Genomic DNA, 15,182 nt, shown 5'->3' on the forward strand with positions numbered 1-15,182 from the left:
GAAAACGACATATAAGAAATAAAACACTTTCCACAGATCATCTCAAAGCCATTTCAACTTAATATTGAAATGTATGAAACCAAGCCTCCTCTACCAAGTGACATTGATCAACATCGTCTCTCTCACCTCCACCTGGACAGTCCTGCGAACGTAATCCAGGCCAATTGGGGTTCTTCTGTCATCCACGTCGTTACTGGCTTTACCCGTCTGGAGGGCATCTGAACAGCAGCTCGGTTCGCTGTAGGCGATAGCGCGAGCTACCGGGGCGGCAGAGAATAGAATCAACTTTCCTCATTTCAACGCCACAACGCCCCCCCCCCACCCTTTGCAGAACGTCTGTAGGCCATCGCCCCCCAAATCAGTCGCTAGATTGGAGTCTACAGGCTGACGGTACTTCTCACAGCACATGTGGCTCCTGGTCAATTATTTTGAATTGGGCCAATTTGGAAGTTGAGGCTCATCCTATGATATGGGATGGATGAGAGATTTAGTCAACATCAATAAGAGCTCGTGAGGTCAAGAATCAGCAATGGCTGCACGTGACCATATCTCTGATGTCATTAGCGTCACACGGGACAAAACGCGCCTGTAAGAGGACTCCGAGTTCTCTTGCCGGGGAGCACATTGGAAACGTGGCCCCGTGCCAGTGGCGTCTCTTTGTGCGTGTGTACTGAGAGGGAAACACAAGGGGCCAGCGGACTAGGAGTGGGGCCATGGGGGGCCCATTGACCGCCCGTGACCTGCAAGCTCATCAACATGCCACTGAGTGTCACAGCGCGGCTCCGGTTGCTCCCCCACTGCCGGCCTGCTTTGTCCTCACATGCGTTCTGGAGGGGACTGTTTGTAACTCCGGGTGGGAGACCGGATCACACACAGCTCAAAACCCCCCCCCCCACTCCCACCCTCCCACCCCGAGGCCAGCGGAGTTGTCTCGAGTCAAAGGACTTGCCCTTTTGAAAGGCGTCACACTGGGGGGGCACCGACTTCCTGCTGAAAGGCAGATTTTTTTTCTCAAGTGTTACGCCTCTTAAGAATTCAAGTAATGCTATTACAACGATACAGCACAATGCAATCTGTGTTGTTTGCATTAGCATCAAAACTCAGGACGCATGCCTTCAAAACAAAGGCTGCGCCCGCCTCCTTTTCTGATAATGCGACTGAGACTGTGGGACATGAGAACAGTTGGTACTCTAAATAGTTTGTAGCAATGCCACTTAACTTATATAACGGTGCTTTGTTACCATGTGTGTAGTACTGAATTACAAAATCTGTATCTGTTAAACTGACCATTAGCGATAAATAAAAATGCCTGATATCTAGCCAGATTACCTGAAGTATCTCTCTAATCTTTGCAACAAGACATTATGAATAAATGGCCATTCAGCAACACAATGTAAAAAAAAACACGAACCAGCCAATAAAAGCATTTAATATGATACCATATATGAGATAAATCAAGACCCCCTTGTCTTTGGGGGGTTAGAGGTCCTTTGCTGTACTGATAGAGGTAAAATGCACTTTACGAATCTGACTACCTGTGATGTTTGCGGAGCCCAGTTCCGTGAAGGACAGCACGATGGACGTGGGTGTGGCCTCTCCGGGAGCCACGCACTTCTTCCTGGTAAGGTGGTGCTTTCCGGGGTGGCCGATGAACTTTATGCCTTTCGGAACGGAGACTTTGACATGAACCTGGGAGAGCGGAGAGAGACGAATCGGTACAAATCGACGTGCAATCGACCTCCTCCGACGGGCTACAGTGACATCATCATTTCTGCCGGCACGCCCCTCCCTCACATAGCGTGTTCTCCTCAAAGCCCCGAAAGCGAGGGAGAATTTTTAAAATCACATTGGGAATTTTCCATGCCGACTGACTCATGCTTCTCAAGCTCCCTGAAGGATTATGTTCCACTCATCGTCCAATTTTCACAGAGCGCCCGGTAATGCAGAGGGATCTCTTAACTGCTCCTCATCCACACGCCACAAGTCGTAAATAACTGAGCAGAAAATATAGGAATCACATGTTGCCGGCGTGCACATCAAAGGAGGGGCTACTCTGGTTTGTATATTCGTCTGAAAAGACATCAGGGCAGCACACGCAGAGGCTCTTTAACGGGCTCATCTGCAAACATCATGATGTCATCTGCGTGGCGCGCGGGACGGACCCACAGGACAGAACTAAGCGGACTGTTCAAAGTGAGCGCTAACACTCACTGATCGAATCATTTCACATCAGAAACCCGCGCTTCCTTCGGGAACCAGTTCCGGCCCGTCGGCATTACCTACACGTGTTCCTCAGCCATTGTTTTGGTATCACTTTTTGGGGGGTTTTGGTAAAAACTTTCAAGGCCGTCCGAGTTGTTTCTATGTCTCAGCCCGTCACCTACAAAGCACGTCATGTGTTTCACATCGGTTCCCAGCACCTGCAAGATGCTTTGTGTGGGAGAGTGTTTGGCTTGTAAAGCCCTCAGAGACAACTATGTAATGCCAGGCCGCACAAAACAACACACTTGGCTTTCCTACTTTCGTGGCTTTGCTGTCTGCGGTTACCAGTCAAACGTTTGGACACACTCTGCATTCAACGAGAAAGTGCGTCCAATCAAATGTAATTGCAGGGACTTAACACTTGCTTGAGGCGTGTCATTAGTATTGAAGGACACCTGTGACGTTGATGTTGTGGGATGCGCAGTTGTCGTAGTACGAGCAATACTGCCAGTGGCTTTAGTAAGAATCAGTAATAGCCGATATGGCAATATGGCCTACGGTCATTTATTATATTCATTTATATGTATTATTTTATAGAATTCCCCTGCAGATATCATATCATTGTTATTGAATGTTTTTTTCCATTTTAAAGTAAAAAAGATTTCAAGAAATTAAGCGGTTGCATTTACATCAACATGTTTTTCATCATTTTTTTAGACCAAAACCGACAAGAAAATGCCCACACGATAAGTGTTGGGTGGTTTGCTGTGGTCTTAAATCTTTCCACATGCACCGGATTAACCAACCAAGTGATTAATTGATTTATGTTTATTCAAGAAATGCCTCTCTGCTATAACAAGCAGCGGTGCCAGTGCTTGCTTTGGGAACGATAGTGCTGAAAGAAACTTAATGGTGTGGTCACAAAAATGTCCTTTTTAGTTTACTGGAGTGTAATGAACCCCAACGACCCGCTTGAAACATTATTTTTAATCTAGAATCCCGACCCATGCCAGATTTAAATAAAAAATATTCGGCTTTCTCAAATCGCTTGAAAAGCTTATTGTCAAACTGCCCTGTTCATGGGTTCAACCATGACTTTGGCCTTTTGAAGTTTCGTCCCTGTAAAGAAGCGGCACTGCGGACCGGCCCTGTTGCACACATCTTGCACCGGTGAGGGGGGGAAACGTGACCCTTCCTCCCGTCCATCCGGCCGCTCCGTTCAACATCTCACCTCGGAACAGGTCGGCAGGTAGTTGTAGACGGTGAGGGGAACCTTGACCTGCTCCCCTCGGATTAAGCTGTAGGGCAAGGTGAAGTCCACAAAGAAGGGCTTGAAGGTACGCAGCTCTGCCTTCTCCGCTAAGCCCAGCCCCTTTTCCTCCGACATGCCGACAGCCTCCGTCACCCAAGTGGTGATCGAATCCGGCGCATCCAATCGCAGCTCGGCCTCGCCGGTCTCGGAGCTGCAAGCGACACACGTGTTGAGACACATCTTCAATGGCGGGCTTGGCGGTAGGGGGGAATTAACACCAATGTCTTTTCCCGGCATCCTTTCAAGGCTGCTGGGTAAAAAGGCACAGACTACAAGGACGAGTTTGATACGTCTACGTAGATCCCTTTTATGTTCGCAACACCTGTGTCAACACCAACACCTGCAGCGAACCCTCTGAGGGGGACGGGTGTGAGTGACAGTCGGGCGTTGACCCGACATGTTTTTATGGATGAAACGGGCTGAGCTCATTATTCGCATGGGCATATTTAATGTTGGTGTTGGCACACCGTCGCCGGGGCATAATAAACTTGTGAAAACTCCATGTGCGCCCTTCCTTCAGATCAAAGCTGCCCAAAATCCCTTTTAATGGACTTTTGAGGGAAATCAGAGCATTGGACTTCACAGGAAATTAGGCTAAAACTGGAGTCCCATCCAGAGGAATCAAGCGCATGGAAATCTACGGGCAGTTCATTTATGTTGGCTGAAAATGAATGGAAGGAGCTGTTGAGAAAGTCGCTTCCAAGATCGCCCAATTTAAATGAGGCACATTGACGCCCAGAGGGGGGAAAATGCTGAAACATCGGGCTCCTCTCGCACCTTTCCTCTCCTCTCTCATTCCCCTCTTCTCACCCCCATCCTTACTTCCTCTGTCCTACGCCCTTGTCTGTTCCTCTCTGCCTCCGTACCTTTGGTCTATGCTTCCTCTTCCACTTAATGAATCTTCCTCCCCTTTCATCCCTTTAGTTTTTAGTATGTTTGCTCCTCTCTTGTCTTCCCCCATCTGTATTTCTCTGCTCTCCTTAATGCTTTGGATTGCGACTAAAGCCCATTTCAGGTCTAGACAATCTGGTGCACCTGATATTTCTAGCCCCGGGCATGTAAGACACACACACACACACGCACACACACACGAGAAATATTTATCCAAAGATTTAAATACCTGATGTTGAGGCAGCGCCACACCCAAGTCTCTGGGAAAAATGTGCGTCTACGCTTCTCTGCTCTACAACCAAAACACAAGCTGACATCAATAAAAGGTCTCAGCTGCTCACAATAAAACAACAGCATAATTGGACAATGTATTGTGCTGCATGCCGCACTGACATTCTCTAACACACGTCATGTGTTTGATGTTCATCACTAGAATGAGGAGTATTTGTTGAGTGCTGAACTAAAATATGCACAAACCCACAAAAACTGATTTATTTTCTCATGTTTTTTTCTTTTCTTCTGTCATTACTAATTTTTTTGTGGGCTTGCTTTAAAATCAATTGTCTTACAGAGCAATACATGGCTCAGAAACCGCGTGTGGTGCAGTCAGAGATCACAGCACACTTTCATCACCAAACTGGTTCCCTTCCATTTGTCATTGGGGAGTGGAGTACGTAACACAAAGGAAAGGGGCCTACATGGAGGGGCCTTCTCACAACCGAGAAACACAGAGCAAGCTTTTATTGATAGATTGATAGATTTTATCTATCAATTAACCAAATAAATGATCTTCAGGAGCCCCGCAGAGGGCCTGGGACTTCTCAGCACGTCATTTACCTGGGTGGGGGTCGAGAGTGCACAGCGGTCACCAAGGTGGAGGTGTGCGGCTGGAAGGCGGGAACGGCCTCGTCTGTGTACATGCCTCCGCTCTGCCGGTGGTTTAAACTCACCATGTCCGTCATCACAACCAGCCCCGTTTCCTGTGTTAAACAAAAGCACACAATAACAAGCTTACTGGTTTTTTTTTTTTGTCTTTCTTCAAAACTGTATTACACTTAGTTACTGTATAACTAAGTGTGTGTTCTCACGGAAAAAGCAAAGCGCGCGTCCTTGGTGATGTCCCAGTGCCACGGGAACACGGAGGAGCGCCTGCGTCTCTTTGAGGACAGCCCGTGCCACCAGAAGTGTCCTTCGTCTTTGGGAATGCCGAAGGCATCTGAGACGTCAAACTCGGCCAGCTCTTTGAACACCTGCCCGGCGGAAACGCATTTAGAGATTCAGTCACATTTCACGGCGGGCGTGAAGAAGGTGTCATTGTAAACTCAGGACCGACCTTGTCCGGGCTGAGCTGGAAGTCAGGCTTTAATAGATAAAGGCTCTTGTCCACAGTGGCCACACAAACGCAGGAGCCCTTTTCTGCACGGACGCGCAGGGTCACCGGGTCTCCTGGCATCGACTCGTTGGCCGACAGAGAGACGGACACCTGCGAACCAAGCAGTAGGGACCCAAACAGTTTCTTTTAGCGGTTGATTCTGTTTGTTAATTTAATGATTCATTAATCATTGAGTCTATAACGGGTTGGAAAATGTGACGCAAAATCCTCACATTTGAAAAGCACAAACCTGCGAACCTCCAATTAATGAATCGACTAAATGTTCCAGCACTAGACGGCAGTGTTGCCTGATGGTTCTTAACCAGCCACGTTTTTGTATCATAGCCAACGAGCATAAATCCCATAGTGTTGATTTGTGAGATGTGATGGGAAACACGAGGGTGGAAAACTACGGACTTTGACAGAGGGAGGGATGAGGAGAGTCGGCCGTAAACTTTCACACATCAAAAACTGTTTTTTTTCTTTTCGGCAGCCGCAAATGAACCCCCGTTAATCGGTTCCGCTGCCCTCCGTTCACCGCTCTGCGACCTGTCATCCTCCGGCTGTCACGACCCCGCTCATCTGCCTGCGGCCTGCGTGGCCTCTGTCTCATCATGCCCTCGCAAACCCCCTTCCTCCGACACGCACACACATACACACTGTGTTGTAATGGCATACCAGGGAGCTGTAAATACTTCAGGGAGTTAAAACTCCACCTAATGCCGGCAGGAACTGGGGAGATCTCCGAGGCCAACGCAGCTGTTTGTTTACAGACGTGAGACTGTGGACAGAGCTGGTGCATGGATACTTGGCCTCAGCTCGCAAATATGTATACTGACTTTTCCAAGATTTTGTTCATTATTAATAGAGCTCTTTTTATATTACCTGAGACATATCCAACATCAATGTTTGGGCAGGTAACTTAGTTACTAAGTATGTTAATATTAGGTTTTTTTTAGTCGTCCTTGTACGACGGGGTTGAATCGTAGCGTTTAGTCCCAATTTGCTACATTGGGGAAGAAACACACAATATTATATATAAAGGGTGGAGGTCTGGGGGTTTGGCAGCTGATACTTATGTATCTCTAACCATACTTTCTAGGGTCAGTAAAGGTCAAAATAATACCTATTTTAAATTAAAAGGATATTTTAAATAAATCCTCTTGTGGGATGTGCATGGGAAAGCAGGGAAATGACACGGAATGACACCAAACGTTTTAAGATAATGCAAACCTGGTTCTCAAAATCGGCTTGGATCGGGATCTGCAGACTGTCCGTTACGCCCTCGCCGTTTTCCCTCACGTAGTAGACCAGCAGACGGCTGAGGGGTGCCATGCTGTGGCTAACAGGAAAACGCAGATACGACACGCAGCTGTCCATCTCGGCCTGGGAGGAGGTGGAGTCGGCAGCATCTGGCATTGTGAAAAGCAAAGGGTGGGAGGGAAGGGGGGCACAGTCTTCATGAAGACTTGGTATTCTGATGTTAAAGACTTCTTTGAGCAAGATGCACGGGACACTCGATCATACTCAATCCAGAGGAACCGACAGCAGGATCACAGGAAATAGGCCTTTGTGATGCTAGCATGGAGGGCTGCTGTTACGATGAAACCACTAAGAAAACCTCTGAAGGCTTAATGCTCAGAGAATTTAACTCCTAGCACATGCTGCTCGGGGTAAAAAAAAAAGCCCCCTAAAAGTTTTGCCTGTCCATAAATCTATCAAAATCCAGGGGATGAAAAAAACAACTCACCAGATGCAGAAGGAGGCGGCTGGGTGGTGTGGATGTTCTTGTCAAAGGTGACCGTGGCTCTTTTGCCCCGGTGCGAGGCTGTCAGGTTGGCCGGCTGTTGGCCTGATAGGACGATGTTGCCCCTCGATGCCACCTCGTAGTGCAACGTGAAGTTACATGGACAGGTGGATTTCAACGCAACTTCTGCGTCCTGGCCGACCTACGCGCGCAGAGAAAGAAGACTAAATAAAGTTCCTGGGTCGTGTAGCGTTTTTTATTGTCTCTTAAAGCCTAAAACTCCTAAAGAAGAGCAACAATGTTGATCCTGAAGATTACAATTGCAGGGAATTTAAGGAAAAGAAGGCAACAGACCTTGAGTGGAGCACTGAGGCTCTGAATCTGGATATGACACCTGCTGGGAGAGTACCAGCTACTGATCGACAGGTAGCTGGGCAGGTACTGGTCTCCTACTGTCTTGCCCTCAATGGACACCACCTTGGTCTACGCCAAACGAGACATAAAAAGTTCTGCTTGAAAATGACCTTCGCATTTTCCCCCGGTTCATTTGACCTGAGCTTACTGCCACTGACCTCCAGCCAGACATACTGGGCCGCCGTGGGGATGGAGGGGATCTCAAAGGTGGCCTGGCCGCTCTTGGAGATCAGCTCGCTGGTGTAGACGTTGTCCTTGGGGGTCAGCTCTGCCTTGACACGCACCCTCACCCCGTCAGCTGGGCTCCCGTCGGGGTAGGTCACCTCGATCTGCAGAGAGAAAATGAAACAAACAGTAGGCGGGGAAATATACGAAAAAAGAGCAAAAAGCCGACGACAGGGTACCCAATAACCAGGCATGAAGTAAAGCTGGCTGTGAACAGTTTGCAGCCGTATTGGACCCACCCACCTTGCCTTTGTAAGGCAGACCAGGCTTGAACTGTTTGCGCGTGTCCTTTGAGTACTTGATGTCGATGAGCTGCTTATGGACGGGTGTTGAATCGTCGAAGGTGGTTTGCCTGCTCCCGTCTATGCTGCTCACTGACGCCCAAATGCTCACGGTGCCCCTGAAGTGATCGGCCACGTCCAAGGGCATCATGTCTTTGACGCACAGGCTGAAGTTTGCGGAGCCTTCGATCTGAGAGGAGAGATCGGGCGTTGAGTGGAAAGTAATTCTAGGGCTAGAGGTCGAATGGCACAGCCTTTATTTTGCTATCGCGTTCTTAAAAAGGGCGGCTAACACGCAGAATCAGGATATCTGCAGACCAAGGAGCAAATCAACTGACCTCCATGGTTTTAATCACAGGATGGCCCGTCTCATGACGGTAGTAGCCCACTCCATTCACCGTCATATTCACTGTCAACTTCCCCGTCACTGGCTTCCCAAAGGTGTACCTGTGCAACATTGACATGTCAGAACTCTACATCTACGAGGCGGCCAAGGTCAGTGAATCCAGGAGCAATCAAGAAACATGATGAATGTACTAAAGCAGAGCTACAAGCAAAGGACATTTGTTCCCTTTTGTTTAATATATTCTCATTTAAGGGACTTACTTGGCCCTGACAGAAGCTTGCTCGCACGAGCTCAGATCGCGAATGTAGCGCGGTGGATCAATCACCAACTCAAACTTGGGCATCACTAGAAGACAGGAAACATTGCGTGTGCTCGTGTGAATTTTGCACTTTATTGCTGAAACACTCAATGGACCTTTTACTCCGTTTAATCCTCAAAGATAATAGATATTTAAAAAAACACAAGAACAACAGGAAGATTTATTCTATACAGAACTGCAAACTATTGTGCACAACTCTCTTGTACTTGCAGGGTCTCACCATATTTCTGCACTTGAAAGGACTTGTTATAGGTGTGGCCCTGCTCCTCCACAAAGATAAACCACTCTCCAAACACAGGCTGGTCAGACAGAGGGAAGCTCATGTTGACGACGCCTGTGGGAAAGAGAAATGTAGTTAACACCAAGTCCATATCTGTACACACACCTTAGAAGTCACTTTCAGCACCCTTTTTTCTTATGTTTTAATACTTAAAATAAATGCTTATGGAAGACGTGGCTCACCACAGCAGATGGATGTTAGACTTTTCCACTGGACCATCCGGGATCCTCTTGGATCCTGTCAAAGTACAAGTGTTCAGGTTACTCTTTGCACATAAAACTGTTCACGTCAGTGTTTATGATATGCAATTTCATATATATTCTAAATGTTGAGTCAGGTCCAACAGTCCTTGAACTAAACCGGACCCAGAGACCTGCCTACTGTCTCCTACACACTGTCAACACAGTCAAATCCAAAAAGCGTCTAAACACTAGCTATAAGTAATGCATTGGCTTTCCTAAGAAGTAGCAGCTCGCTAGCTGCTCTACAAAAAAACTGGGATGACAGACAATAAATGACTACGGCCAGTAAGTGTGAGACAGGGGGACGTAGTGTGTGTGTGTGTGTGTGTGTGTGTGTTTGTGTGGCGACTGATAGAGTAGAAAAACCAAGAGACGTGAGATTGCTTTCATGTTGTTTATCCTCGTACAGTTCCAGAGAGCACCCTGTTATCTAGGTGAGCTGCCCCGACTCCTGCTCTGTAATCTCCCACCGGGCTGAGAATTAAAATTGCCACTGTCCCACTGGGTGGTCCCGCCAGCCGGCACTCACCAAAACATACGCCTCGATCTGCAGGAAATAGAGAGAGAAGGCAGAGAAGAAGGAGACGTTACGGATATGACACCGGCCGTGAAGCCGAGGGAGGATCCTCGGCGCCACGCTTCTCGCCACTCGTTCCCTATCCAACATTCACCCATCTATGAAAGTGAGTATTGCCCCGTACCAGCAGCGGGCCTTTATAGCAGCGGACATCAATAAACCGCCTGTCCGCAAATAACACAATCACCTTGCCGAGGTGATTTGGCAAAAAGTGTCTCAATTGTATAATGTAAACAAGGATCTGGATATTAAGTTGTATAAGACTTTATTTTGACCCAATTCATTGTGATTTATTGACCTGGTGTCAAAGAATGGTATCTAATGTTTGCCATCTTTAGAGGTTCCACTGTATTTCCTCTATTTTGACTTACCTTGTCATTTACTGGCCTCAGATCAGGACCGACTGTGAACACGTTGATGAACACTGAAGGCAGAAAGAAAAACACAATATTGCAGCAGGTTCACACTCTTTTCACCAAGATCTTAAACATTTACTAGTCGTTCTGCTCGGATCAATGAATCTGTGGACCATCACGGACCAAACAATGAAATCTTGTCGCTTGACCGAATTCGACAGAATTGACCATTTGAATTAATGTGATGGATCCAAATGTTGTATGCCAATCAGAATACACCGTAGCAGCTATCCAGATCACCGTTTACTTTAGTTAGAAGAAACATGACGGCTGATTTTGGCTGATTTTTATGGCCCCTGTTTGCTTCAATGACGAAAACCCGCTTAAGAAGAGCCTGATCTGCATGTCTCTGCGGTGATCGAATGATCGGCCACCAGGTGCGCTATGAGGGAACCTTTGTGTTTGGGTTTGTAGACGGGCTTGTCCGTCTGGATGAAGACGGCCGTGCCCTTGCTCTCCACTGTGACGGTGGTGTGGTTGTGGAAGATGTAGCCTCCCTCGGTGAGGTGACGGTTCCCCCACACCTTCAGCTGGGCCTGGCCTCTCAGCCCGGAAGGAACCTGGTGGCACAAACACACACACAGAGGATAAGGGCCGTCGTGGTCGTCGTGGCGCAGGGGTTAGAGAAGGTGTGCTGGGAAGCACAAGGTTGGTGGTTCGATTCCAGGCTGCCCCATGTTCCCCATGTCGAAGTGTCCCTGAGCAAGACACCTAACCCCTAATTGCTCCCCAGGCAAAAATGTGAAAAAGCCATGGGTTTAAAGTGTAATGTAAGTCGCTTTGGATAAAAGCGTCTGCTAAATGACCTGTAATGTAATGTAAAAGGGCCGGATTTATCAAAAAGTAAATGAGGTCAGTAGGGGGAGGGTTGAAAAGCTGCCGTACACGATTTACCTTGATTGGACATTTCTTTTTGATACCTTTCTATCAAACTCACAGCGGAACAAAAACAATATATTTAAACACCAGAGGAAGATGCCGAGCGAATACACAGCATACCACACATGACGGTACTTCAGGAGAATGAGGGCGGAGGTTACAGGGAGGGGAGGAATCGAGTTGTGTATACTAGATTGATCTATTACAGCCTTCGGGGGCGGCGGACCACACGTGCACGTCAGCAGCTGGTGCGTATTACGCCGACGTTTTTTACCTTATTCCCAACAAATGAGCAGAGACAGATGCTGAATTACAAATAATGTTGGTGTTGACCCGCATGCTGCCCGAGGAATGCGGTGCACGCAGAGGACGAGAGGCTCTCACTACTGTGCAGCCGTCACAGCGACGCACGTTTTACACATCTCTGGAAAGGCGGCGTGGGACTCACCTTTAGCTTGATGGTGCCTTTATCTGGAACAGAGACAACGGGATATTGTAAAATTCATTTTAGGTTTTTATACACTTGTGTTTCAGTTGTCTGAAATCTGTCCAAACATCTGTATAACTGATATCCGGTAGCTGTGAGCACGGCTGCACTGCGAATCCAGCTGCAGCCTGTCTCACTGCCACTCTGAGGACGAGCGAGCACCATCAATCAGTGGGCCTGTCAAACAAATTACGCACTGCGTACACAGAGTGGCTGGTGGGATAGGCTGAGCTGATGTCTCCAATCAAAGCGAGAAACCCCCCAAAAAAACGGCTGGTCAGGAGGGCAAAGGTCAATCGGGCCGCGGCGTGTTCACCAACACGTGATCCCGGCACGCAGCTCCGTCCTCACCGAGCACCGAGACGTGGCCGTGGGCGACCGCCTGTCCCTTCGCCGTCAGCTGCGCCTGGACGCGCGTCTCCGCCCGCGCGTTGAAGATGGTCACGCTCACGCTCTCCACAACGCCGGCCCGGAACACCGAGGGGGCGGCGACCAAATAACCCCTGTGAGAAGAGCGGGAGGAAGGAACAAAGAGGCATGAGGAGGGTCGCAGACACTGACTCCTTAGTTTGAGTGGATCTATTCAAGCGTGGTGTTGCGAGGTGATACGCAGGGAAACAAGGAAGAGATTCACATTTTTTCGTTTTCTCCCCGACCCGCATGCGTCAACAAGACAACACACATACAAACACTCCCGTTGGATTTGCGCGGCGAGAGAGATCGGGATTAATTGCAACGGTTACCAGGCACACGGTACCGGTCGGCCAATGAGCTCTCTGGCCCGGCTTTCTCTCTGGGTGGTCCGGCACCTCTGAACAGAACCGCGGCGTCCGTTTTGAAAAATAACGACTGAGATTCCACAAAGTCACTCTGGCACTTAATTGAGCGAAAGAGCCTGTCACTGAGGTCACAGAGCAAAGGTCACTCTGTGATGCTTATCAACAGGAGTGCAAAAAAAAAAAAAGAATAAAGAGGGAAATTTAAGTTTTATTTGGATGAAAGACGAGACCATCTGGCGCTGGGAGACGGGATCTTGGAGCAAAGACAGAATAGTAATATTTTTGTAAAGCTTTTTGAGACCCCAAAGCATCAGCAGCAGGGAGCTGCTGTAAACTACATCACCAGTGTGGCCTGTTAGGGGTCAACTTAAGGGCATGAGGAGTAGTCTTGACAAAACGAAATGATGTGTTGGAGGATCCAAAAAGTACTTGTGAGAAAAGACCACCTAGTCCTAAATGAATCCTGCCGCCCAAACGCAGCGGACTACGTACCTGACACAACATAGGCCTGAAAACCTTGTTTTTGGTTTTTTTCGAGTCTCAACTCTATTTCTTTTAGGCCAACTCAGGCGCTGAGAACTTTACTGAAGATCAGACATATTAGGAATGAGCGGAGCTTTGGGCGCAAACCCAATTGCATGCCTGAGAGAAGGATCAGGTGGTTGGCATTACGGCATTACGGCGCCACAGCCAGAGGCAACTGCAGTCCCTGAGAGGGAGTCATGAGAAAATCCCCCTGGAAAATGAGGCTTCGGGAGAAGCAAGATAATACGAGGAAATTGACTTTATGCGTTTGATCTGCAGCGAGTTTAACCAGCTCGGGGATGAGCGAGGATCAGGAGGTGGAGGCCGTGCTGATTTCAATCACATGGCTCGCTGTACTCAACCCCTCACTGTTTTTGTCCCACTCGTGTCCTGGTCAGGGAACTGAGAAGGATTTGTGCTCTTTTGTAGGCAAATTCTTAAAAACAGCCAGTTCTGTTTTTTTTTTTTTTTAGGTCACATGGTTTGATGCTCGTTGCCCTTCTGCCCGGATCTCGCCCTCGGCTCAGCTGCTCTTTATGCTTGACAGTGATTCAGGTTCTCCTTTGCAAAATCCCACCTGCATTTTCCAGTTTTGCACTCAATCCCTCCCCCTCAGAAGAGCTGTTTACAGCTATTTGCCGTTAACACAACTCTCAAGGTTAGAATGAAGCTCCGAATAAAATAAGCCACTGTCAAACCTGTGAGTTGAAACGTTTGGAAATAGTTCAGGTGGCGTTACAAAAAGCTTCTCCAAAAGCTGCATATCAATTCTAGCCATCACAATAAAAACATATATGTCACTTTCTTATGTATAACTGTGTAGCTCCTGACGGGGTCACAAAACATGAATGTTATCATCACAAATGACATAGTAAAAATGAACAGATTAGCAGAGTGATCATCAAAAACGTTTGTGCTCAGATTTGAACCAAAACTGCCAATGTTGCTGTGACCAGAACGCTGTGAATGCTCGCTGGGGGGGTCGTGGGGGTCGGGGGGGGGTTAAAGCAGTGCACCACACTTCATGAGGCAACGCGGGCTACTTACTGTCTTTCTTGTGCACGAGCTCGGCTCACGGAGCAGAAGAACAAAGTCCACGACAGACTGAAAGCTGTCAAAGACCACCGCAACATGTTGACCTCGGGGAACCGACACTTGCTGGACTTCGAGGTCCTCCGATGAGAGGTTTAATTTAAATTGAAGCGCCCCCCCCCCCCCCCACCCCTCTCTCTCCCTCCCTCTCCTCGCCTATTTATCCATGGAGGTTGGTTTGCATGGTGGGTGTGCAGAGCGTTGTTCGGAACCAAGGATCCCACTTGGCCGAATCCAGGTCCGGGTAAATCCTCTCTTCTTTTTTCTCCTGTTCCTTTTAGAGCGCGGAGAAGGCGCGCGGTCCGCTCCCATGTGCACTCACCCGCCCCGGTTCCGTTCGCTCATATTTCAGCATTACTAATTGGAAGCGTCCTCCCACTTCGGTGAGCAGAAAATGTCACTTCTAAAGAAATGTTTGACATGTAAAAAATAAAAAAATATTGCTTTCCCGATAGTTTTTTTCCCTCCCTTCTGGTCCTGCAGCAGCCGGTCAGAAGGAGCTCGGCGGCGGGCCGCGCTTCATTCACCTCGATGCCTCCTCCGACTAGTGTGGATCATGACTGAGGCAGTGTGGAGGAGCGCAGACACGTTACCTGCATGTCTCCCCCCCCCCCCCCACACACACACACACACGAGTACTGCCCTTTGGCTGCTACCAAACTGGGTAAAACAACGAGGAAAGAAGGAAAACAACACACACACGCACACGCAGACACACACGCGCGCACACACACACAGAACAAACTCTTAAAGAAAGATTACCAACATTTTAGTCAATTAGTTCTTTATGCTTGTT

General features: G+C 48.2%; 1 protein-coding gene across 1 annotated transcript in view; it reads right to left on the reverse strand.

Annotated features, from left to right (window-relative positions):
* cpamd8 (C3 and PZP like alpha-2-macroglobulin domain containing 8) overlaps positions 1 to 15,109 on the reverse strand; it is a 32,675-nt gene extending 17,566 nt beyond the window's left edge. Inside the window, exons 1-22 of the mRNA XM_040183774.2 lie at positions 14,342 to 15,109; positions 12,342 to 12,493; positions 11,952 to 11,974; positions 11,019 to 11,184; positions 10,580 to 10,632; positions 10,161 to 10,178; positions 9,572 to 9,626; positions 9,330 to 9,443; positions 9,051 to 9,135; positions 8,783 to 8,891; positions 8,407 to 8,634; positions 8,097 to 8,267; positions 7,879 to 8,007; positions 7,528 to 7,726; positions 7,011 to 7,189; positions 5,739 to 5,888; positions 5,494 to 5,655; positions 5,243 to 5,385; positions 4,635 to 4,697; positions 3,434 to 3,665; positions 1,536 to 1,689; positions 127 to 257 (exon numbers count right to left, since the gene is read on the reverse strand). Coding sequence (XP_040039708.2) covers positions 127 to 257; positions 1,536 to 1,689; positions 3,434 to 3,665; positions 4,635 to 4,697; positions 5,243 to 5,385; positions 5,494 to 5,655; positions 5,739 to 5,888; positions 7,011 to 7,189; positions 7,528 to 7,726; positions 7,879 to 8,007; positions 8,097 to 8,267; positions 8,407 to 8,634; positions 8,783 to 8,891; positions 9,051 to 9,135; positions 9,330 to 9,443; positions 9,572 to 9,626; positions 10,161 to 10,178; positions 10,580 to 10,632; positions 11,019 to 11,184; positions 11,952 to 11,974; positions 12,342 to 12,493; positions 14,342 to 14,427 — 2,802 coding nt within the window. The 5' untranslated portion in view covers positions 14,428 to 15,109. The remainder of the gene's footprint in view (positions 1 to 126; positions 258 to 1,535; positions 1,690 to 3,433; positions 3,666 to 4,634; positions 4,698 to 5,242; positions 5,386 to 5,493; positions 5,656 to 5,738; positions 5,889 to 7,010; positions 7,190 to 7,527; positions 7,727 to 7,878; positions 8,008 to 8,096; positions 8,268 to 8,406; positions 8,635 to 8,782; positions 8,892 to 9,050; positions 9,136 to 9,329; positions 9,444 to 9,571; positions 9,627 to 10,160; positions 10,179 to 10,579; positions 10,633 to 11,018; positions 11,185 to 11,951; positions 11,975 to 12,341; positions 12,494 to 14,341) is intronic.
* Between the last annotated feature and the right edge of the window lie 73 nt (positions 15,110 to 15,182).

Source organism: Gasterosteus aculeatus, chromosome 8, assembly GCF_964276395.1.
Source record: "Gasterosteus aculeatus chromosome 8, fGasAcu3.hap1.1, whole genome shotgun sequence".
NCBI lineage: Eukaryota > Metazoa > Chordata > Actinopteri > Perciformes > Gasterosteidae > Gasterosteus > Gasterosteus aculeatus.